Raw genomic sequence first — 24104 nt, 5'->3', positions numbered from 1 at the left:
ATTAAATTTGGAAAATTATATAGTCTGATTGATTCTTGGCCTTTTGGGCACAATGAAAACCATAATCCTGTACTACTTTTAGTATTTCTGCTTGAAATGTCCCATCTTACTTGAGCGTAAAAATCAAGGCTGACACTCCAGTGCAGTGCAGAGTGAGAATTGCACTGTTGGAGCTGTCATCTTTCAAATGATATATTAAACCAAGACCTCTTCTGCTTGTCTGGTTGGATGTAAAAGATCCCATGGCATTATTTTGAAGAGCAAGGGAGTTATCCCTGGTGTCCTGGCTAATGTTTATCCCTCAACATCACAAACAAAATAAGTCATCTGGTCATCACATTGCTATTTGTGGGAGTTTGCTGAGCACAAATTAAAGCTGCTGCGTTTTCTACATAACAACACTTAGCACTCGTCAAAAAGTTCTATTGGCTTTGAGGTATCCAGTGATCGTGAAAAGTGCTATATAAGTGCAAGTCTTTCTTCAATTTAAGATTTGGAATGCACTGCCTGATAGGATGGTATTTATAGATTCAATAGTAGCTTTCAAGAGGAAATTTGATAAGTGTTGGAAGGAGGGAAATTGTGGGATATGGGGAAAGCAGGGAGCTAGAGGAGGAACTAGATTGCTCTAAAAGTTCTGCTGACACATTCAATAGGCTGAATGGCCTCTATGCTTTACTATTCCATGATTCTATTGATTTTTAAAACTACTCTGATCATTTATTTCTACTGAATCTGAAATATCTTATTTTTAATATATCATCCAGTGCAGAAATTCAGTTTCTGTGCTGAGAGTACATAGACTTAATGAACACAAAATAATTTAAAATTTATACTGTTCAATGGTTACATTATATCACGTGACCTTTGGTACCTTTAATGGCTTGACAGTTTTTTTATCTCATGTCTTCTATCTTGGTTTGTACGTTCATTCTCATCCAGTATTTTACCTGTAGCTTTATGCTTTAGGAGCAGTTTGGCCATTATTCTCCACGTTACTTCTAATAATGCCCACAGCGATGTTTTTCTCTCTGCTCCCTGTTTTGTAGTGTGCATCTATTCTGTACCATATATATATCTTGCATGCTTTTCCTCTCTCTGTTACCTTACTACCCAGTCTATTTCTTAAACATTCATTTTCCATCACAAAGTTCAACTCTACCTCGTGGTCGGTGGTGTAAAAAATGTCTAAGGGAATCTTAAGAAATTAATTGTTTTAGAAATATCCCTCTCCATTTCCCTTATTTAGAAAAAAAATTGTCTGCCGGGACTGACAGACACACCATAAGCAGTCAGGATCGATTTACGATTTCATCACGCAGTCTGTCACCTGACCACGGACGCAGTAAACAACTTGCTAAACAACTGGGTGAAATTAACCAGATGTCCTTCCATTAGATAAGCAGAGGGGTGAGCTTATGGACCAGGGACTAGAGTGGGCGAGGCATACTTTGGGTAACTGTCATTTTGTAAATGGATAATTAGATAGGAAGATGCTATTGAATAAGTCATTGCAATGAAATATCCACCAACCCCTAAAATTAAAGTATATGAATGGGTAGTAAAGAAACAGCGTGGAGAAATAGGGGAGAAGGCTCTGCAGGATCGCCAGCTTTGATTTAACACCCTGATCACCTAAAGGCATGCAAAATATTGTAACGGCAGGCAGCAAAGACCAGGCCATTCTGCCCCTCCGTTCTGAGATGGGTAACCCCCCCCCCCCCCCCCCGGTCACAGGTCGTATGTCTCCCATATTTATTCTGATTATGTGCTGTATTTGAATTGTCACTTCTCAATAAACCACTTTAAACTGAACCGTTCTTGACCTCTGAACTCGAGTAATTATTTCCCCTGGTCAAATCTTACACTGTTGTCAAAGTATTCTCTACCTGACCTACCTTACAAACTCTTGGTGATTACTTAATATTCAACCCAATAGTGCCCTTACCCATGTGTGTACCTTGACCAGTTGTTCTACGTAACAATCCAATATTGTGTCTGGTTTAATGTTTTCAGTTCTATACACTATAATTTTCCTGGCCTATTTCGGGAAATTAATTTATCCATAACAGCCATGTCTTTTCTTGTTTTGATTACAAATGAATTGGTCTAATCCTTCCTCCTGACCTATTGGTCAATAGCAGAAGTCCAGAGTTAGTTTTCATTCCCTCATATCTTTGAACTCTATGCATACGCACCTGCTCTACGTGTTTGCCCTTGAATTGTCATCTATCAACCCCCACTTTGTAATACAGCATCTATCTCTGCATCCTTTCTTCATGTCATTCCTTATTTTCAAAGTCTGCTCTACTTCATACCTGCCTTATTTAATTTTAATATCATTACATTCTTTGCAAGTGTATCAGGGATAATTCTGAGCTTACCACCCTTTTCTTAATTTTAGTGTTGATACTCAGCCAGAGCTCTAAGCCTGCTGACTGCATACAACAGAATACAGGAACTAATCTGAGACTACAGTCTAAAATAATCAAAACATTGCAGACCCTCTAATATGTGAGCAGATATATTTGTAAGAGGCGCACATACACATATATTACAACCGCATAAACCATTTTCAACAAGAAAGTGTTACATTTTAAAGTCTCTGGCTAGGGTTCCCACGTTTTACCTACGCAATTGAATAAAGATGAAAATGAATTAGGAAAGTGATAACCACTTGATGCCACTGTTCAATGAACAGAATAAAAGTACCAAGCTGCCTCGACTAGTAATGTTGATGCTTAACAGTTACCCACTGTTAATTTCTCTTTGGGCGGAGGAGGTTTTTTCACCTGTTCCCAGCTGTTTCTGTTTTAAGTGATAGAAGCTGTAAACTGCTCCCACCTCCTCTCCAATCAGACCGCTCCCCGGACAGAGTTCTCCCATCAGCCAATGGAGATCCTAGGCTTGCCCGGGCTGCATTTGAATGGTAATGTCCAGTCGTGATAACATTGAAATGAACCAAGCCTGTTATAAAAGTTAAAATAAAATTGGCCACATTTGGTTCGACACTTTTCTGTTTCAGGAGGACCAGCAACCATGTCAGGCAGGAGGAGAAAGAGGCGACTTCGCTGCTGTGCTCTAGGTAAAGGAGGGTGTTGTGATCTGACTGACTCTGCCTGGGTTTTTGTCATAAGAGACAGATTGTTGCGGTTTTTCTCTCTTTTTCTATTGTGCCAAATAGATTTGGCTAATGTAATACCTAACTGGACTGCTACAAACTGGTATCACACAGATGGGATGCAAAGTATTATTAATTGGTGGGTTAAAACCAGTTGCTGTCTGGTTTGCTTTATGCTTAGTGAATTTACGGTCTTTAATTTGATTCTTCCCGCTATGGAATATGGGAAAGCCTGATATCGACTATTGCAGAAAAACCAATATCAACACGTTTATTTATGGCCACCATTTTAGTTTCGCAAACTTGTACATCATTTTGTGTCAAAAGTTGATTAGTTATTCTATTAAGATGGAGATATATTGGGGTCTTACTGGATGTGCTAGTCAACCAAATGTGTAAATCTTGCACAAACGTCCGCTGTGTTGCCGGGGAATCCTCTGTGGTTCAAGAATCACTCCAGATACCTGAGCGTCTTACCTCGGGTGACACTTCGATACAGTATTTATCAGACGAGCTTGTTCCCAGTGGGGTAGGGCCGGGTAAAATCCTTTAAGTCAATTAGGAGTAGGTAATGGAGGAAGCAGTTGGGGCAGTCGAGTGCTCCGAATACAGCATGTGGGAAGTCATGGACAGCACAATTGTCCCTAATTACTACACCTGCAAAAGGTGCATCCAGCTGCAGCTCCTGAGAAGCTGAGTTAGGGGACAGGAGCTGGATGAACTTCGGATCATACGGGAGGCAGAGGCAGTAATAGACAGGAGTTTCAGGGAGACAGTCACCCCTAAAAGTCAGGAGGCAGGCAGCTGGGTGAATGTCAGGAGAGGGAAGGGGAATAGACAGAAAGAGCAGAGCACCCCTGTGGCCATTCCCATCAACAATAGGTATACCGTTTTGGATACTGTTGGTGGGGACAACATACTAGGGACAAGTTGTAGTGGTCGTATCGCTCGCACCACTGCTAGACCCTCAGCTCAGAAAGGAGGGAGGGAAAAGAGGAGAGCAGTAGTGATAGGGGATTCGATAGTTAGGGGGACAGACAGGAGGTTCTGTGGGAGAGATCGAGAATCCCAGATGGTCTGTTGCCTCCCTGGTGCCATGGTCCACGATATCTCGGATCGAGTTCTCAGGAGGGAGGGTGAGCAGCCAGATGTCGTGGTCTATATAGGGACCAATGACGTGGATAGGAAGGAGGAGGCGGTCCTGCAAAGAGAGTTCAGGGAGTTAGGTGCTAAGTTGAAGGACAGGACCTCCAGGGTTACGATCTCAGGAGTGCTACCCGTGCCACGTGCTAGTGAGGCTAGAAATAAGAGGATAATGCAGCTAAATACATGGCTAAGGAGATGGTGCAGGAGGGAGGGCTTCATGTTTCTGACAATTGGGCTCTGTTCCAGGGAAGGTAGGACCTGTTCCGATGGGACGGTTTGCACCTGAACTGGAGGGGGACTAACATCCTTGCGGGTAGGTTTGCTAATGCTGCTCCGGGGCATTTAAACTAGATTTGCAGGGGGAGGGGAACCAGAGTGTTGGAGCAGATAGTGAGGTGGAGGAGGATAAAGGTCAAGCAAGGAATGCATGTATAGACAGAAATCAAGGGTCTGTACATGATAGAAATGTTCTCAGGTGCATCTACTTCAATGCAAGGAGTATTGTCAGAAAGGCAGATGAGTTTAGGGCATGGATTGGCATGTGGGATTACGACATTATTGCTATTAGTGAGACTTGGTTGCAGGTGGGGCAGGACTGGCAGCTCAATGTTCCGGGGTTCCATTGTTTCAGACATGATGGAGGGGGAGGGATGAAAGGGGGAGGAGTGGCATTACTAGTCAGGGAAAATATCTCAGCTGTGCGTAAGCAGGACAGCCCGGAGGACTCGTCTACAGAGGCCATATGGGTGGAGCTGTGGAATGGGAAAGGTGTGACCACACTAATAGGGTTGTATTATAGACCTAAAAACAAAAAAACTGCGGATGCTGGAAATCCAAAACAAAAACAGAATTACCTGTAAAAACTCAGCAGGTCTGGCAGCATCGGCGGAGAAGAAAAGAGTTGACGTTTCGAGTCCTCATGACCCTTCGACAGAACTTGAGTTCGAGTCCAAGAAAGAGTTGAAATATCTTTCTTGGACTCGAACTCAAGTTCTGTCGAAGGGTCATGAGGACTCGAAACGTCAATTCTTTTCTTCTCCGCCGATGCTGCCAGACCTGCTGAGTTTTTACAGGTAATTCTGTTTTGTTTTGTATTATAGACCGCCCAATAGTCAGAGAGAATTGGAGGAGCAAATCTGTAGAGAGATAGCAGACCAATGTAAGAAACAGAAAGTTGTGACAGTAGGAGATTTTAACTTTCCACATTGACTGGGATTCCCATACTGTAAAAGGGCAGGATGGCTTGGAGTTTGTCAAATGTGTTCAGGAAAGTTTTCTAAATCAATATAGAGGTACCAACGAGAGAGGATGCAATACTTGATCTCCTATTAGGGAACCAGACAGGTCAGGTGACAGAAGTATGTGTAGGCGAACATTTTGGCTCCAGTGACCACAATGTCACTAGTTTTAAGCTAATTATGGATAAGGATAGGTCTGGTCCTCAAGTTGAGATTCTAAATTGGAGAAAGCCCAATTTTGTGGAAATGAGAAAGGATCTAGGAAGAGTGGATTGGCATAAGTTGTTTTCTCGCAAGCATGTGTTCAGTAAGTGGAAGGCATTCAAAGGTGAAATTTTGAGAGTGCAGAGTTTGCATGTTCCTGTCAGGATTAAAGGCAAAGTTAACAGGCCTAAGGAACCTTAGTTTTCAAGGGATATTGGCGATCTGGTTAAGAAGAAGAGAGAGGTGTATAGCAGGTATAGGCAACAAGAAGCAAATGAGGTACTTGTAGAGTATAGAAAATGTAAGAAAATACTAAAAAAGAAAATCAGGAAGGCAAAAAGAAGACATGAGATTGCTTTGGCAGATAATGTGAAGGTAAACCTGAAGGGTTTCTACAAGTATATTAAGAGTAAAAGGATAGTAAGGGACTCAATTGGTCCCCTTGAAGATCAGAGTGGTCGTCTATGTGTGGAGCTTCACGGGTTGGGGGAGATCTTAAACAGTTTTTTTGCATCAGTATTTACTCAGGAAACTGGCATAGTGTATAAGGAAGGAAGGGAAACAAGCAATAGTTTCATGGAACATATAGAGATTAAAGAGGAGGAGGTGCTTGCTGCCTTACAGCGAATAAAGGTAGATAAATCCCCTGGGCCTGACATGATATTCCCTTGGACCTTGAGGGAGACCAGTGTAGAAATTGCAGGGGCCCTGGCAGAAATATCTAAAATGTCCTTAGCCATGGGTGAGGTGCCAGAGGATTGGAGGGTAGCTCATGTTGTTCCGTTGTTTAAAAAAGGCTCCAAAAGTAAACTAGGTAATTACAGGCCAGTGAGCCTGACGTCAGTAATAGGTAAATTATTGGAAGGTGTTCTGAGGGATCGGATATATAATTATTTGGACAGCCAAGGGCTGATTAAGGATAGTCAGCATGGCTTTGTGCATGGTAAGTCGTGCTTAACAAACCTTGTAGTGTTTTTCGAGGAGGTTACCAAGAAAGTAGATGAAGAAAAGACTGTGGATGTTGTCTACATGAACTTTAGTAAGGCCTTTGACAAGGTCCCACATGGGAGGTTAGTTCAGAAGGTTCAGATACTTGGTATCCATGGACAGGTTGTAAACTGGATTCGAAATTGACTGTGTGGGAGAAGACAGAGTGGTACTGGATGATTGCTTCTCAGACTGAATGTCTGTGACTAGTGCTGTGCCTCAGGGATCTGTGCTGGGACCATTGTTGTTTGTTGTCTATATCAATGACTTGGATGATGATGTGGTGAATTGGATCAGCAAGTTTGCTGATGACACTAAGATTGGAGGCGTTGTGGACAGCGAGGAAGGCTTTCAAAGCTTGCAGAGAGATCTGGACCAACTGGGAAAAATGGGCCAGGAAATGGCAGATGGAATTTAATGCGGAAAAGTGTGAGGTATTACATTTTGGAAGGTCAAACCAAGGTAGGACATACACAGTAAATGGTAGGGCACTGAGGAGTGCAGAGGAACAAAGGGATCTGGGAGTTCAGATACATAGTTCCCTGAAAGTGGTGTCACAGGTAGACAAGGTTGTAAAGAAAGCTTTTGGCATACTGGCCTTCATAAATCAAAGTATTGAGTATAGGAGTTGGGATGTTATGGTGAGGTTGTATAAGACATTGGTGAGGCCAACTTTGGAGTATTGTATGCAGTTCTGGTCGCCTAACTACAGGAAGGATATCAGTAAGATTGAGAGAGTGCAGAGAAGATTTACTAGGATGTTGCTGGGTCTTAAGGAGTTGAGTTACAGAGAAAGATTAAACAGGTTAGGACTTTATTCCTTGGAGCATAGAAGAATGAGGGGAGATATGATAGAAGTTTACAAAATTATGAGGGGTATAGACAGAGTAAATGCGAGTAGGCTCTTTCCACTTAGATTAGGAGAAATAAACTTTAGGGTGAAAGAGGAAAGGTTTAGGGGGAACATTAGGGGGAACTTCTTCACTCAGAGAGTGGTGAGAGTGTGGAACGAGCTACCATCTGACGTGGTAAATGCGGGCTCACTCTTAAGTTTTAAGAATAAATTAAATAGATATATGGATGGAAGAGGTCTGGAGGGTTATGGACTAGGTGCGGGTCAATGGGACTAGCGGAATAATATTTCGACACAGACTAGAAGGGCCGAATGGCCTGTTTTCTGTGCTGTAGTGTTCTATGGTATTTGTGAGAGTTCTACGTTGCTGGAGGTGTTGTCTTCAAGATTGGATGTTAAATCCTCGAGATCCCCTTGCCCTCTTGGGAATATCCATGGCATTATTTTCCATTTTCCATGGTGGAATGATGAATTTGTTGCTTTGTTCTACCATGGAAATATGGGAATGAAATGGGTGTAGCCCTGAATAAATGTGGGATGACCTAGGTGCATATGTTGAGTTCTAAATAAAGGTCATTGACCTAAAATGTTGAATTTGATTCTCACAGATGCTGCCTAAGTATTTCCAGCAGCTTTGGTTTTTATTTCAGGTTTCCAGCTTCTGCAGTGTTTCGGTTATGTATAGGATGATGTGTCTGTTTTTGCTTTCCTTTTTATGGTTGTGGTTTTAAAGATGGTTACAGTTGAATGTTTGAGGCTGTATAAGTTAGATGTGTGAAACTGATGCTGGTTTGGAATCTGAAAAGGTGTATAACTTAATGTGACAAAGGAATTTTTTTAAGCTTGGGAAACAATCAATGCTAAAAACAATCATCATATAGTGATGAGTACCCAGATTATTCCACAAAGCCCTGATACCACAAGTAATTTTCCTGAGTAATTTTTATGAATAATTAAAGGTAAAGTGTGTTTATTTTTATTGGGGGCTGTGGTGGGGGGGGGGAAGTTCACTCAAAACATGAGTACCAATGTCAATTTAATGTAACTTGTGTCTCTGTGCAAACTTTGTGCAGCATTTCAAACCTATTCAAGGTGGCAACCTGGCGGGGAACATATGAACATAGGACTCAGGAGTAGGAGCTCAGCCTTGAATAAATTCAATGACCCAACCTCCACTGTTTTCTGGGGAAGAGAATTCCACATGCCAACAACCTCCTGAGAGAAAAAAAAATCTCCCCATCTCTGTCTTTAAATGGGTAACCTCTTATTTTAATACTCTGTCTCCTAGTTTCAGTCTTCCCTACAGGAGGAAACATCCTCCTGGTATCTACCCTATCAAACCCCCTCAGGATCTTATATGTTTTAATAAGATCATCTCTCATTTTTCTAAACTCCAATGGGTATAGACCCAGCCCATTCAACCTTTCTTTGTAAGATCTCAGGAATGAGTTGGGTGAACCTTTGGGACAGAAAAACTTTATTTATATAGCACCTTTCATGACCTCAGGATGTCCCAAAGTGCTTTATTGCCTTTGATGTGTAGCCACTGTTGTAATGTGGGAAATGTAGCAGTCAAGTTGCATATAGCAAGCTCCTACGAGCAACAATATGATAATGACCAGATGATCTGTTTTTATGATGTTGCTTGATGGATGAATATTAATCAGGGCTCTGGGAATAAGTTTCCTGTGCTTCTCTGAAATGCTGTAATGGGGTCTTTTATGCCCAGCTGAAAGAGCAAACAGAACCTTGATTTAATGTCTCATCCAGAAGATGACACCTCCAACAGTACAGCATTCCCTCAGTGGACTGGAATGCCAGCCTAGATTTTTGTGTTCATGTGTCTGGAGTGAGTCTTAACCCATAACCTTATGACTCCAGAGTGTTTCCCACTGAGCCACAGCTGACACTTGAGGGCTCTAATGACATATCAAGAAAAATACAACTTTTCACTCCGTTTTGGAGGTTTAATATAGGCTTAGACTTTGGATGTATGTAGCCATTAGGCAATCTGATTTTGAGGAGACCCATTTGCCAATAATTCAGTGGAGGGGCATGGTTTGAGACTTTCCATTTATGAAGAAGTGGAGTTTACTCTCGAGTATGGAAAAAATCCTCACTTTGCTAAGTCAGAATTTTGGTGCCATTTCCAAGCTATGGTGGTAATTATCAAAAAGGTTTCTCCTGCATTGGAGTGTATTATTTCCTCCTAGGAAGGATGATTAGACCTGTACCTTCTAGGTTCCTGGTCTGTTAGTGGCAGCAATTTTTGTGGTCAATATTAAAACATCTTGCCAAAAAATTTTTCAAAATATTTGCCATTATTCCAAGGATAAACAGTTTTCCATCTTCATTGGGAAACTCACGACTGCACTTGAATTTCAATTTTTTTTTGTTTTCTTTTAGTGGAAAAAACTGAATCTGTCTTTTTAAATTCTACTTTTGCATTTACTTTGGAAATAACATTATTAAGCTTCCTTAGTGAATTTTAATGCTATAAACCGAGGGTTTCAAGTTAATTTGGGAATGATGCTTGTCAATCGTTCCAACATTACACCAATGGTAGGCGGTGAGAGTGGGATAGATTCCTGGTCAACCATATGATGGAAAAGAATTGAAGCCTCTACCATCACTTTCCATAGCTCCAGGCTACAGTGTACTTTGCCACAACAACTGAGACTCCTTCAGAAGGGGTGGGGTGTGGGCAGTTGGCTGGATGACCATTGTAGATCAGATTGGTACCAAAGCACAGGATTCCATCCCCCCTTCCAGCTGGGATGGATTCAGGACCTGCTTCTTTGCCCTACCCGTGGTGGTGGTCATGATTATTTGGATCAAACCTGCTTTCAGGCAGAGAACTCAAGAAGAAGAATATAAAGCAGGAGTTAAAGTTCTAAATTGGGCCAAGGCCAATTTTACTAAGCAGAGGAGCAATTTAGCAAAAGTGGACTGGAAACAGTTACTTGAAGGTAAATCAGTGTCAGAGCAGTAGGAGACATTCAAAGGGTTCAGAGTAAACATGTCCCCACAAAGACAACCAAATCTAGAGCCCCCTGGATGTCAAGGAGCTTACAGGGTAAGATGAGGCAGAAAAATAAAGCTTATGTCAGACTCTGAGCCCGACTGACAATCTTAAGTTGGTTGTCAGCGTAATTCTTAGAACACTAAGAATTATTGAACAAATGTTGTCTGATCGCAGAATCACATCTAATGTTCGACACTTTTGAGTTTTGCAAGCATGGGCTGGTTAGGTACGGTCTGTACCTTGCCTGCTGCAAACAATGAGTCTGCAATTGGATAACATTTGCTCAGTAGTCCTCAGTGTGCTAAGAACTACGCTGGCAACCAATTTAAGATTGTCAGTTGGGGTTCGCAGTGTGGTGCATTTGCATGTATGGGAAGCTACATATATTAATACACAGGGCCCTGTTCTTTGCAGACAGAAAGAACATGTACATGGTGCCTGTTTCAGCTAAACAAATTAAGTGCTACAGAGAGCCAGGTGGACTATAGAAAGAGGAGGTGTGAAATCAAAATAGAAATTAGGAAAGCAAGGCAAGGGTATGATAAAATATTGGCAAGCAAAATCAAGCAGAGCCCAATGATGTTTTATCAATACATTTAAGTATAAGAGGATAGCTAAGGAAAGAGCTAAGGGCCCATAAAAGACCTGAAAGGTAACCTCTGTGCAGAGGCAAAGGATGCAGGTATGGTTCTTAATGAATACTTTGCATCTGTCTTCATGAAAGAAAGGTGCAATGCAGACAGTGTAGTCAAGGAGGAAAAGTGTGAAGTATTGAATGTGATAAACATAGGGAGAGAGGAAGTATTAAGGAAATTAGCATTGCTTTAAGAAAGAGACTTATCAAAGTTTTTCATCTTGCACTCATAAGGATACTTCGCAAGAATGCCAACACAAGGGGAAAAATAACAATTTATACTGTATATGAAGAGAGTGCTGATTGATTGGTAGAGGCATTACTATGGAGAATGCACCAGTGATAGTGGCTGACATTTAACTGCCAAACATTATTTGAAATTTAAACCAGGCATCTTGTCCCTGATTGGTCAAGGCGTTGCCCTGAGGAATGAGTCAGTGAATGACTGTCACTTATGTTGCTTAGCTAAAACAGGCACAATTTACATATTCTTTCTGTCTGCAAAAAACAGGGCCCTGTGTATTAATATATGTAGCTTCCAATACAAACAAATGCACCACCCAACTGACAATCTTAAATTGGTTGCCAGCATAGTTCTTAACACACACAGGGCTTTTGAGCAAATGTTATTCAATTGCAGAATCATTGTTTGCAGCGGGCAATTTACAGACCGTACCCAACCAGCCCATGCTTGCAAAACTCAAGTGTCCAACATTAGATGTGATTCTGCAATTGGGTAACATTTGCTCAACAATCCTCAGTGTGCTAAGAGTTTTGCTGATAACCAATTTAAGATTGTCAGTCAGGCTCTGTGTGGTGTATTTGCATGTTCTTGAAGCTACATATACTAATACACACGGCCCTGTTCTTTGCAGACAAAAAGAACATGCACCCACATTGTACCTGTTTCAGCTAAACAAAATGAGTGACAGCCATTCATTCCTCAGGGCAATGCCTCAACAAATCAGGGACAAGATGCCTGGTTTAAATTTCAAACAATGTTTGGCAGTTAACTGTCAGTCACCATCACAGGTGCATTCTCCATGGCAACACCTCTACCAATCAGTGTCAACTTGCCAACCAATCAGCACTCTGAGTATAAATTGTTGTTTTCCCATTCTGTTGGCATTCTTGTGAAGTGTCCCGATGACTGTGAGATGAAAAGCTTTGACATGTTGAAAAAGAAAGAGACAATACTCAAGTTCTGTACTACCAAATGTCTACTTGGAATTAGCATCTTTGAAAGTGGATAAATTACCAGGGCTGGATGAAATGTATCCCAGGCTTTTGAAAAGAAGACAGGGAGGAAATTGCAAAGGGTCTGGTCATCATTTTCCAATCCTCACTGGATATAGGTGAGGTGCCAGAGGATTGGAGGTCTGCTAATGTTGCATGTTTGTTTTAAAAGGGAGTGAATAATAGACCAAATAATTAAAGGGCAGTTAGTTTGAGCTCAGTAGTGGGCAAATTATTGGAATCAATTCTGAGGGACAGGATAAACTGTCACTTAGAAAAGCATGGATTAATCAAGGACAGTCAACATGGATTTGTTAAGGGAAAGTTGTATCTGGCTAATTTGGTTGAATTTTTTGAGGAAGTAACAGGAAGGATTGACGAGGGTAGTGGAGTTGGTGTGGCCCACGTGGATTTTAGCAAGGCTTTTGACAAGGTCCCACATGACAGACTGGTTTTGAAAAAAAAAAGCCCATGGGATCCGGGGGAACGTTAGGAAGCTGGATACAAAATTGGCTCAGTGGCAGGAAACAAAGGGTCATTGTTGATGGATGTTTTTTGTGACTGTAAGGCTGTTTCCAGTGGAGTTTCATAGGGCTCAGTACTAGGTCTTCTGGCATTTTTGTAGTGTGTATTTTAATGATCTGGATTCAAATGAAGGGGGAATGATTGAGAAGTTTGCAGACAATACAAAAATTGACTGTGCAGTAGATAGTGAGGAGGATTGTTGTAGACTGCAGGAAGATATCAATGGATTGGTTAGGGGGGCAGGATAAATGGAATTCAACCCAGAGCAAAATGGTGGTGCATTTGGGGAGGTCAAACAAGGCAAAGGAATGCACAATAAATGGGGGGATACTGAAAGGTGTAGATGATGTGAGACAGCCTCGGAATGAATGTCCACAGAAGATAGCAGAACAGGTCGATAAGGTGGTTAAGAAGGCATTTGGAATCCTTTCGTTTATTAGCTGAGGCTTAGAATATAACAGCAGGGAAGTTATGCTGGAACTATATAAAATATTAGGCCACAACTTGAGCACTGTGTGCAGTTCTGGTCATCTCATTATAGAAAGGTTGTAATTGCATTAGAGAGGGTACAGAGGAGATTTACGAGGATGCTGCCAGGACTGGAAAATTGCAGCTATGAGGAAAGATTGGATAGGCAAGGGTTGTTCTCTTGGAACAGAGGAGGCCGAAGGGAGATTTGATAGAGAGGCACAACATTGAGGGGCCTGGATAGAGTGAATGGGAAAGGCCTATTTACCTTGGCAGAGAGGCTAGTGACTAAGGGCCATAGATTTAAAGTGATTGGTAGAAAAACTAGAGGGAATGTGAGGAAAGTTTTCCCCCCAGAGGTTGTCGGGATCTGATTCTCACTGTCTGAAAGGGTAGTAGAGGCAGAAACCCTCAACTCATTTAAAAGGTGTCTGGATATGCATCTCAAGTGCTGTAACCTGCAGGGCTATGAACCAAAAGTGGGATTAGGCTGGGTGGCTCATTTTTCGGCCGGCGCAGACACAATGGGTAAACGTTCCATGATTCTATAAAGGCAGCAAAATGCCCCAAGACACTTAACAGGATGGTTGTCAGTCTAGATTTAACACTGTGACACAGAAGATACTGGGACATTTTAAAGTGCCTCTTAAAAGAGGAGAGAATTGTTGTGGTTTAGGGAGGGAAATCTATAGCATAAGGCATAGACAGCTGAAGGCATGACTGCCAGTGGTGGATGAAAGAAAATGGGATGTGAGACAATTAAAGCTTGTATATTTAAAGTCTTAATTTTGTTGACCAACTGCTTTTTTTGGTTGTCCCTTGCACAGGGGACATTCTGAAATTCTGTTTACCCATATTACAATTTATTTTAACTAATGGTTATTTTCTTTCAGAATTTCCAAGCACAAATGTACATAAAACTCCAGACTGCATGGAAGTATTGGCAACTCAATACAATGTAATGTGAGAAGCATTAAACACTTTTTTTTTAAGTAATTTTTAATTTTGTAAAAAATTGGTGAATAGATAAGTAACATGTTTCTTTCCCCCCCCTCCCCAAGGAAAAATGTAAAGTAGAATCAAGTACAGAATCTGAATCTGATGCCTGCACTGCTAATGAGGTAATTTTCCCTTTCATTTATGAGGCTAAAAGGTTAAACATATTTTTAAAATATTGCTTTCTTTATTCCTTATAGGCATTGATGAACCCAAGTTTAGCTGATTCTATAAAGAATCACAAAACAGTGAAACAAGTAAGTATCAGAAGCTTCAAGTAAATGTTGGCATCTCATTTTCAGTGTCTAGTATTGATCCTCTACACCCCTGAATGAACCAAGGTTGGTCCCTTGGCTTGATTGTAATTGTGGAGTGGAGCATATGCTCAACCATGAAGTAACAGATTGTGGTTGAATACAATTCTTCTACTAATGCCCTACAGTGTTTTACGGGTGCCCAGCTTGGAGCTGCTGGATCTCTTCTGAATCTATCTCATTTTCCATGGTTTGGATCTGTGCAATACTATAGAGAATGTCCTTAGTGTTAAAACAGGATTTCACCACCTCCAGTGATGCATGGTGGTCACTCCTGCCAATACTTTCTTGGACACAACATCAGGTAGATTGGTGAGGATGGTCCAAGTAAGTTTCTTTCTTGTGTTGGTTCTCTCACCACAGCCTGCAAGACCAGTCTGGCAGATGTGATCTTCAGGCTCAGTTAGTGACTCAGTAGCACTATCACTTAGTAATAGACATTTGTCACTCACCAGCATACATTTCTATGCCCTTGGTACCCTCGGTGCTTCTTCCAAGTGATTTTTCAGCATTTAGGAGCACTGCTTCATCAGCTGATGGAGTGTGGTAATCAGGAGGAGGTTTCTTTTATGTTTGACTTGATGTCATGAGACTTCAGGTGCTCTGCAATCAATATTGAGGACTCCCAGGATCATTCCCTCCAGACTGTATACCATTGTGCTGCCACCCCTGGTGGGTCTGTCCTATGAGAGGGACAGGATATAACCAGGGATGGTGATGGAGGAGCCTGGGGTATCGGCTGTAAGATGTGATTCGGCAAGTATGCCCATACCAACCTGTCGCTCGACTAGTCTCTGGGGCAGCTCTCCCAATTTTGGCACAAGACCCCAGATGTTAGTACGGAGAACTTTGCAGGGTTGACTGGACTGAGTGTGCTTTTGTCATGTCTGAAGCTGGTACCTAGGTCAATACGGTAGTCTATCCAGTTTTTTTTCTTTGTAGCTTTTGTAGTGCTTAGATAAACTGAGTGGCCTGCTAGGCTATTTCAGAAGATCAGTAAGAGTCAACCACATTGCTGTGGCTCTGGAGCCACATATAGGCCAGACTGCATAAGGGCAGGAGATTTCCCTTCTTATAGACCATTAGTGAATTAGTGGGTTTTTATGACAATCAGTTTGTTTTATGGTTACCATTGCTGATACTAACTTTTTATCTCTAGGTTTATTTAATTAACTGAATTTAAATTCCTCAACTGCTATGGTGTGATTTGAATTCATGTCTCTGAATCATTAGTCCAAGCCTTTGATTTGGTAGCCCAGTAAAACTGCTACTACACCCTTATTTTTCATAATTTTAAATTGTTATTGAGCCTCTAAGCAGATGAAATAGTCCATTCTTCTATAAAAACCATTCATAATTTTCAAAAGCCCTTAAATCTCCTCTTGGTCATCCTCTCCGGTCCAATGGAAATAGTTCCAGTATCTAAAGTTTCTCTTAACCAAGGTTTTCCACCCTTGGCATATATCTAGTGAGTATATGATCTCTGGTTTTAATGCCCTTTCTCCAATAGGATGCTTGAAATTGTGCACACTAGTTTAACTGTAGCTTAACCAATATTTTGTAAAAGAAAATCATTACTACTTTATTCTTGTAATTGATAGCCCTATTTAGAAAAGCCAAATTTCTATTGGCCCCTTTTATAGCTTTTATTTTGTTGTTTGAGGGAATTATGTATTTGAACCCTGGCATCTCTGCTTATCTACACCCTTAAGTATCTTTCTATAGAGTGTGTTATCTTATAGTTTTTTTCTCTCTTAACATGTGTTATCTCACACTTCTCCACATTAAATTGAATCTCCCATTTGTCTGCCAATTCCACTAACCTATCTAACTTTCGTGTCTTTTCCATCCTCCTTATTGTTTGCTATAGTCTTGAAATTTGCTGATGACACAAAGTTAAAGATTTTGTTCCTTTATGCTCGTATACTCAAATTGCTTATATACCGAAGCGGACCCAAAGCTGACTCCAGAAGTACACCCCTTTCACCCTTCTTGAATCCAGAAAACATCCATGTGCTTTGAAACCATGAAACCCTTTGTTTCTTCTCCATTGTCCAAAAGTCCATCTCGAGTATCACATTTCATATTGAACCATGTTTCTATTTTTTTCTGGTGCGCCACTTGAGAAACCTTTTATTGAATGATTTTTAAAAATCCAGATAGGAAGAGGAGTAGGCTATTTTAGCTCCACGAGCATGTTCTGCTACCATTCAGTGAGATCATGGCCGATATGCGACCTAACTCCATGTAACTGCCTTTGCCCCATTATCCCTTAGATTTTTGTTAGCCAAAAGCTATTATCAATCTCAGTTTTTAAAACTATCAATTAATGTTAAAAATCAAATGTTGTTTTTGGAAGATAGTTCCAAACTTCTACTAGGTTTTGTGTGTAGAAGTGTTTCCTAGTTCCCACCTAAAAGATTTGACTAATTTTTAGAGTCTAGGCCTAGACTCCCTAACCAGTGGAAATAGTTCATCTCTATCTACCCTATCTGTTTCCCTTAATATCTTGAAAACCCGAGCAAATATCAAATTAACCCTTAGCCATCTAAATTCCAGAGAATACTATCCTAGTTTGTGTAATCGCTCCTGGTTATTTAACCCATGGAATCTAGGCATCATTTTGTTAAATCTACGCTACATTCTTACCAAGGCCAGCCTAATCTTTCCTCAGTTGGGATGCTCAGAACTGCTTGCAGTATTCCAGGTGTGATTTAAACAGGGCTTTGTATAGCTGAAGCATAACTTCTATTCCCTAGTGTTCTAGACCTCTAAATATAAAGGATGTATTAGACCTTTTGAGCTATTTTCTGTACCTGTTCCTGACATTTTAATGACCAATGTACCTGGACCCTTCCAAGTCTGTTTAAACCTGTTTCTAGCTTTCACCATTTCACAATATTTATTGCATTTCTTTTACCTATCCAATGTTACTTTTAATTTTCTAATAAATTTGTCAAACACAACATGCCTTTGGTGAAAAAAGCAAAACACTGCAGATGCTGGAAATCTAAAATAAACTGGTGAGCGGTCACAACCTGAAGTGTTAACTCTTTCTTTCTCCACAGATGTTGCCACACCTGAGTATTCCCAGCACTTCCTGTTTTTCTTACTGTCTTTAATGAATCTGTGCTGGAAGACCTTGATTGCTTCAAGCATTTCCAACTTCTTACTGTTTTTAATCTTTAATTATGGGTTCTAAGAATATGTCCACAAATGGTCTATAAATCACCCATTTTACCCTTCTGATCAAGGCAAGTACACATATTCTTTCATGGATGTGGATATCACTGGCAAGACCAGCATTTGTTGTCCAATCCTAATCACCCTTTGGAGGGCAGTCAAGAGACATTACTATGGGTCTGGAGTCATGTGTAAGCCCCCTTCCCTAAGGGGGCATTAGTGAACCAGATGGGGAGTGCTATCACAATTAGTACAATCACAAAAATCTAGAAACTAGATTTCAATTCAATATTTTGTCACTTGAACTCCAATTCCACCAGCTTCCATGTGGATTTGAACCCACTTCCCCTGAGCATTGGCGCTCCAATTACTAGTCCAATGATATTACCACTACACCATCTCTCTTAACAGCACAATGTGTATATTTGCGGAGGATTAAAAGCATGGTCAGAGCCTCTACTATCTCTTATTTGATTTTTTTCAACGAGAATAGATGCCATCAAGATTCTGTAATTTATCCATCTTCTGTTGTGCCTTTTTGTTTTGCAGAATAAATTCCTTTTCTACAGTCATGTTCCCATGGTGCTAAAAATGGTCACCCTTTAACACTGAAGTTGCCTTTAAACATTTTGTAAGGGCATTTCACTATGCAGACAATTGCCTTTCGTGGTTTAATGAACCAGTCAAATGGTAGATCACTTTTTCAGGGAGAAATCATCTATTTCCCCATTACTGAAATTTCTAATGATCTGAGAAATTTCGAATGAAATAAAAATCAAGGTGTCTTTTTACACTTATCTATTAAATGGCCGTTGGTTCTCTTATTGCTTTCAATCAAGTTTTCATTTTAAACCTCTGCATCTGCCAAAAGCTTGGACATGTCCTGCAATCTGACCATGTGCTGTGTGCACAATTTCCCAGGTTGTGTCAGCAATATTTAAGATGGCCAAATTATAATCTTTTGTTGGTCTACAACGTTTGCTTGGTAAAGTCATTTGAAGAAAAGTGAGGGGACAAATTGCAGTAGCTTTATTCAGATAAAATTGATATCTGGTGTTATTAAACATGACTACTGATTTAACACCCATTGTAGCTTTAGCTGGTGTTTGACGAATTCATAATCTCTAAACTTCTGAGATTGTCTTTTCTTGTCCTTACTTGAATTTTAAAAAACACAGTGGAATTTTGAAAGCACATAGAAACTTAATCAATTGTGCAATGTTGATTTAATCAGAAAATGTTTAGATTCTGATTATTAGAGAGAAACTTCCAGGAACCAATCCTAAAAATGCCAAATTTTAATGCTTGAACTCCAATTCCACCAGCTACCATGTGGATTTGAACCCACTTCCCCTGAGAAATAATTTCAAAAGTACTTCCAGGAATACAGAAGTGAGCCAATTCACACATCCTACCACAAATTTTATCATTCCAAGTCCCACCTTCAACAGTGATAACCAAACCAAAAGATCCTCTGAGTGAAAGGGGAAAGGTTTAGGGGGGAACATTAGGGGGAACTTCTTCACTTAGAGTGAGAGTGTGGAACGAGCTACCATCTGATGTGGTAAATGTGGGCTCACTCTTAAGTTTTAAGAATAAATTAGATACATGGATGGGAGAGGTCTGGGAGGGTTATGGACTAGGTGCAGGTCAATGGGATTGCAGAATATTTCGGCACAGACTAGAAGGGCCGAATGGCCTGTTTTCTGTGCTGTAGTGTTCTATGGTTCACTGGCAAAGTTGAGGACTCCCATTCCAGTGCAGCTAAACTTCACAACCTTAGCCAGTTGAGCTAAATGACAGATATCTATTTCCAATTGCTATTGTGTATCAACTTGCTGTGTATTCACAGCTCTAAAATGATTGAGATTTAAAATATACTTATACAGGTAAAGGTGCATGTCTTGTGTTTTCACAGTATAATGGGTAGATCTGAGAAATTCGATCCCAAAGCACCAGCAACCAAAAATACCATCTGAGAAAAAGTGAATTTTACTTTCACTGTGTCTGATGCTCCCTGCATGGTATAAACATCCTTACTGTAATACAATGGTATATCCCCAGGATATATTACAGGGGATTTGGTAGTAATTACTGAACTACTGAGCCTCAAGTGAGGCTGGAGATTAGAAGAAATCTGTATACCCATCCCCACATTTTTTAATATGGACTAAATTCCTAGCTAAACAAAATAAATATTCAAACTCTTATGATTAATGGGATAGAATCCTGTAAGGGCGGATTGTAGATAATTAAACTTTGCAGTGGGATGGTGAATGAGTATTTCATAGAATGCTAAATTTTGGTTGTAAGGATTAATATACTGAAGTTTTGCTTGCTTTAATGGATTGGGGAATTAATAGCTTTGGTTTAGAAGTTTTCTCTGTAAGTAGTTGCATCCTTCAGGAGATTTGAGTTGTGGTATCGGTGATGGCGCAAAACTTGAATCTGGCGAAGGAAGATGATTGCTGGGTCTCGTATTGTAAGTAATTATTTTTAATAATTACTTTCCCAAAATTTAGTATTTGGATCCATATGATGGAGACTTGGAAAGTACGTCAAGTGAATCGGATAGTAGTAGAGGTTTTCTGCTAGATGCTTACACCGAGAAGATAAATTATCAGCCCCATACTATTGGAGCAGTTGATGGAAAGAAGTTGTCAATAAAACCATACAAACAGTCCTTTCAGACAACTTTTGAGCCGGTTTGTAGCTATAAAGAGTTAAACTCCACACAAATGGAACCTGTGCCCGCTGCTGATGTGCTTCTACAATCTTCCAGTGAATCGGAAGTACTTTCTAACAGAGTACATGATCTGACATTTCCAAAAAATAGACTTGTCTCAAATACCAAACAGAAGCAGTTTGGATCATTAGATTTGGGGGTGCTGACTGACTGTCCTGCTGTAAACTCGGATATTGCAGGAGAACATGGATTTATGAGCATGCTAACTCAGAAAAGCCCTGGGAAACATTATCCCAGACACCCAAATGCCCACCTGTGCTCAGGACGAACCTTAAAGGTTTCTCATGAAAGATTAATTGAAGGAAAGTTCACGCCAAAGAGAAAACTTGGAAACTCTTTGATTGATGTAGGCAATGACCGGATAAGTAAAAAGAAAAGCCGTGTAATTAAAAACTGAGGTAAGCTATTGTCTAGTGAAATGCTTAAAAACAATGTACTTATTTGAACTGTAGCATTACTTATTGTATATATTAATTAACATTACTTTTTATTTGAAATTTGTGTGCTCATCAAAATGTTGCTGGGCAATGGAATGTCTTTCCCATTTCATGCATCCAATGTTAGCATTAATAACTCTTAGCTCAGGTTTAGCCTGGGAGATTGACTAAGGTTCTACCAAAATAACACTGCCTCAGTCCAAGCAAAAATATGTTTGATATGGTATGTTATTTTCTAACCTTTTTTTTGTCTCCTGAAGCAATTGACATTTTATTTTGCTGCTGTAAAGTTTGGTGGATGCTGACAACCTCAGTGCCTCTCCCAAGTTGCCAGTCTTGTGAATGCCACTGAATTTTGGCAGGTTGTGGAGGCAGGACGGGTACAAGCCCCATCATTTTCTATCGTGTGGGGGCAATGCTGTATTGGATACCTCAATACAGACCAAGTCTCAAACTTTAGAACCTTCTGTTCTATGATTTAATACCAAACCCAACTAGTGCATTTAGCTAGTAAAGCATTGTGGAAGCTCTATAACAGAGTTTGTGAAACAACAAATTTGTGGTATGAAGTTAATCTTTTAATTGAAGCCATTTTGTTTCCACTAAGATGAAAGCTGCTTTTCGATAGGACATGTAACTGAGATTTTACTGAGAAAGTCTGTTGATTTTGGACTTACTATTTTGGCATAGTTTAGAAAATATTAAGAAGGTATGGATAAGATTATTCCTTTGCTCAATATGGGCAATTCTGGCAAAACTACACTTAATGCTCATCCTTCTTTATACTGATAATCATCTCCTTCTAGAGTGATTGATTGTATGTTTTTACAAACTGCATCACTTCTAGGCCACTTCAGACAGCGTTAAGAGTCAACAATAAAGTATGGGATAGTACTTGTGTATAGGCTGGACCAGGCAAAGGTGGAAGGTTTCCTTCCCTGAAGGACAAAAATTGTAATTTTTCTCTGCTATTTCTAAGACTTCTATTTAAAGAGCCTCATTTAAACCTTGCACCTAGAAATTCATACAGTCACGGGGCTCTTGCAGTGTGTGTGTGTGTGTGTGTGTGTAGTTTTAAATCTTTTAGTAGAAGTTTAAAAGAATCCAGTGTGATTCCCACCATTTTGAATTAGCAAGCATTAATGATCGCTCATTGAAATATATCATTGCCATGTAGGATCTGCATATCTAATAGGTCTCGGTGTTATGTTTTTCTCTCCACTCTGTTTCAGGGCTTGTGAGACATCTTTATTATTGGGGAGGATAAGACAAACTTTATTTTCTAATACTGAACCCCCATATTCTGGTGTCATTAAAGCATAACCCTTTTCACTTCGAGAACATTTTTACTGAAACATCATTCAAGGGGAGGTGAGGCCTGTAGATATCTGAAAAATGTAGTTGACAGGAAAAATGATCTTAGTTTGATGCATTAATTGTCCAGACTTAAGGGCTTGATACACTGCCTTGATTTACATCAAGTAGAAAGAAACTGCAAACAAAATTTATAACTTGTTCCATTTTCAGTTAGAGAGCCTATCAGTAAATAGGAGTCCTGGTCTTGGTGGAACAGGTCAGTTTATGCTATTGTTGTTAGTATGCATTGTATTCAATCCCAAATAGTTTCATCCCACAAAGGGAAGTGAAGTTGGGAAGAATGAGAAATTCTTATCTGTAGTCTGACCTGAAACTGGGTAAATTCAGTTCTAATAAAGGAGGAAAGATGGGAGGAAGCTCATGTGGAACATAAATTCCAGTACAGAGTGGATAGGCTGAATGGTCTATTTGTTTGATTGTAATGTGATTCATTGTGTTTTATTTTTAGGGGCGAAGAGAATCCAGTGAACCATTGGATATATCCATCAAGAGGAACCTTGAATGTGATTGCAGTTGTATACAAAGTTGTAAACAATTGAAGCTTTGCTTTCAAACTTAAATGCAAATTAAATATTATTAGCAAAGGCATGATTTGCTCTAGCCTTTAATTTAAGTGACAGGCCTGGAAATGGCCTTATGTTCCAACTCAAATATTGGACAAGTGCCTGAAATATACATAAGTACTCAAGATTTTTGCAGTAATTATGATTCATTTAGTCCCTTCTAAAAGCAAAATTGTAATTTTATGGCTCATTCAAAGCTAAGTTTAAATAACAATTAAAAACACAGGAAGCCATTGAGCCTGTGATGTCCATGCTCTTTGCAAGGGAAACTCAGCTATTCCCACTCCACTAGTCCAGTCATTATTTCTCTTCAGATAATTTTCCAATTTGCTTTTGAAAGCCATGATTAAACCTGCTTCCACCACACACAGGCAGTGCATTCTAAAGTTTTCTCAGGTCTTTTGCCTTTAAGTTGGTGTCACCTGGTTCTTGATCTTTATGCCAATGGGAAGTTTCTCCCTATCCACTGACCCCCTTGTGATTTTTAAACACCTCTATCAAATCTTCTTTCAACCTCCAAGGACAGCAGCCTCAGCTTCTCCAATCAAATGCAGCAAGACATGGATAATATCCAGGCTTCGGCTGACAAGTGGTAAGTAACATTTGCGCCACTTAAGTGTCAGGCAATGACCATCTACAACAAGAGAGAATCCAACCATCGCCCCTTGATGTTCAATGGCATTACCACATTATCAACATCCTGGACTAACCATATAAATACTGTGACAAGAGCAGGTTAGGGGCTAGGAAACATGTGATTAGTAACTCACTTCCTGACTCCCCAAAGCCTGTCCACCACTTACAAGGCACAAGTCAGGAATGTGATGGAATATTCCCCACTTGCCTGGATGAATGCAGCTCCCACAACACAAGAAGCTGACATTATCCAGGACAAAGCTGCCCACTTGATTGGCACCAAATCCACAAACATTCACTCCCTCCACCACTGCTGCACAGTAGCAGCAATGTGTACCTTCTACAAGATGCACTTCAAGAATTCATGAAGACTCCTTAGGGAGCACCTTTCAAACTCACAACCACTACTACCTAG

General features: G+C 40.3%; 1 protein-coding gene across 1 annotated transcript; it reads left to right on the top strand.

Annotated features, from left to right (window-relative positions):
* Nucleotides 1–2830: 2830 nt before the first annotated feature.
* Nucleotides 2831–23078, top strand: LOC121292780. Its single transcript, XM_041215152.1, has 7 exons — nt 2831–2929; nt 3026–3085; nt 14331–14395; nt 14499–14558; nt 14634–14690; nt 20453–21074; nt 22939–23078. The coding sequence occupies exons 1-6, from the start codon at nt 2893–2895 to the stop codon at nt 21071–21073; spliced, it is 900 nt and encodes a 299-aa protein (XP_041071086.1). The 5' UTR covers nt 2831–2892; the 3' UTR covers nt 21074; nt 22939–23078.
* The last annotated feature ends 1026 nt before the right edge of the window (nt 23079–24104 follow it).

Source organism: Carcharodon carcharias, chromosome 20, assembly GCF_017639515.1.
Source record: "Carcharodon carcharias isolate sCarCar2 chromosome 20, sCarCar2.pri, whole genome shotgun sequence".
In the NCBI taxonomy this organism is placed as follows: Eukaryota; Metazoa; Chordata; class Chondrichthyes; order Lamniformes; family Lamnidae; genus Carcharodon; species Carcharodon carcharias.
The sequence above is the reverse complement of the archived record's forward strand: the minus strand, read 5'-3'. Positions and strand labels throughout refer to the sequence as shown.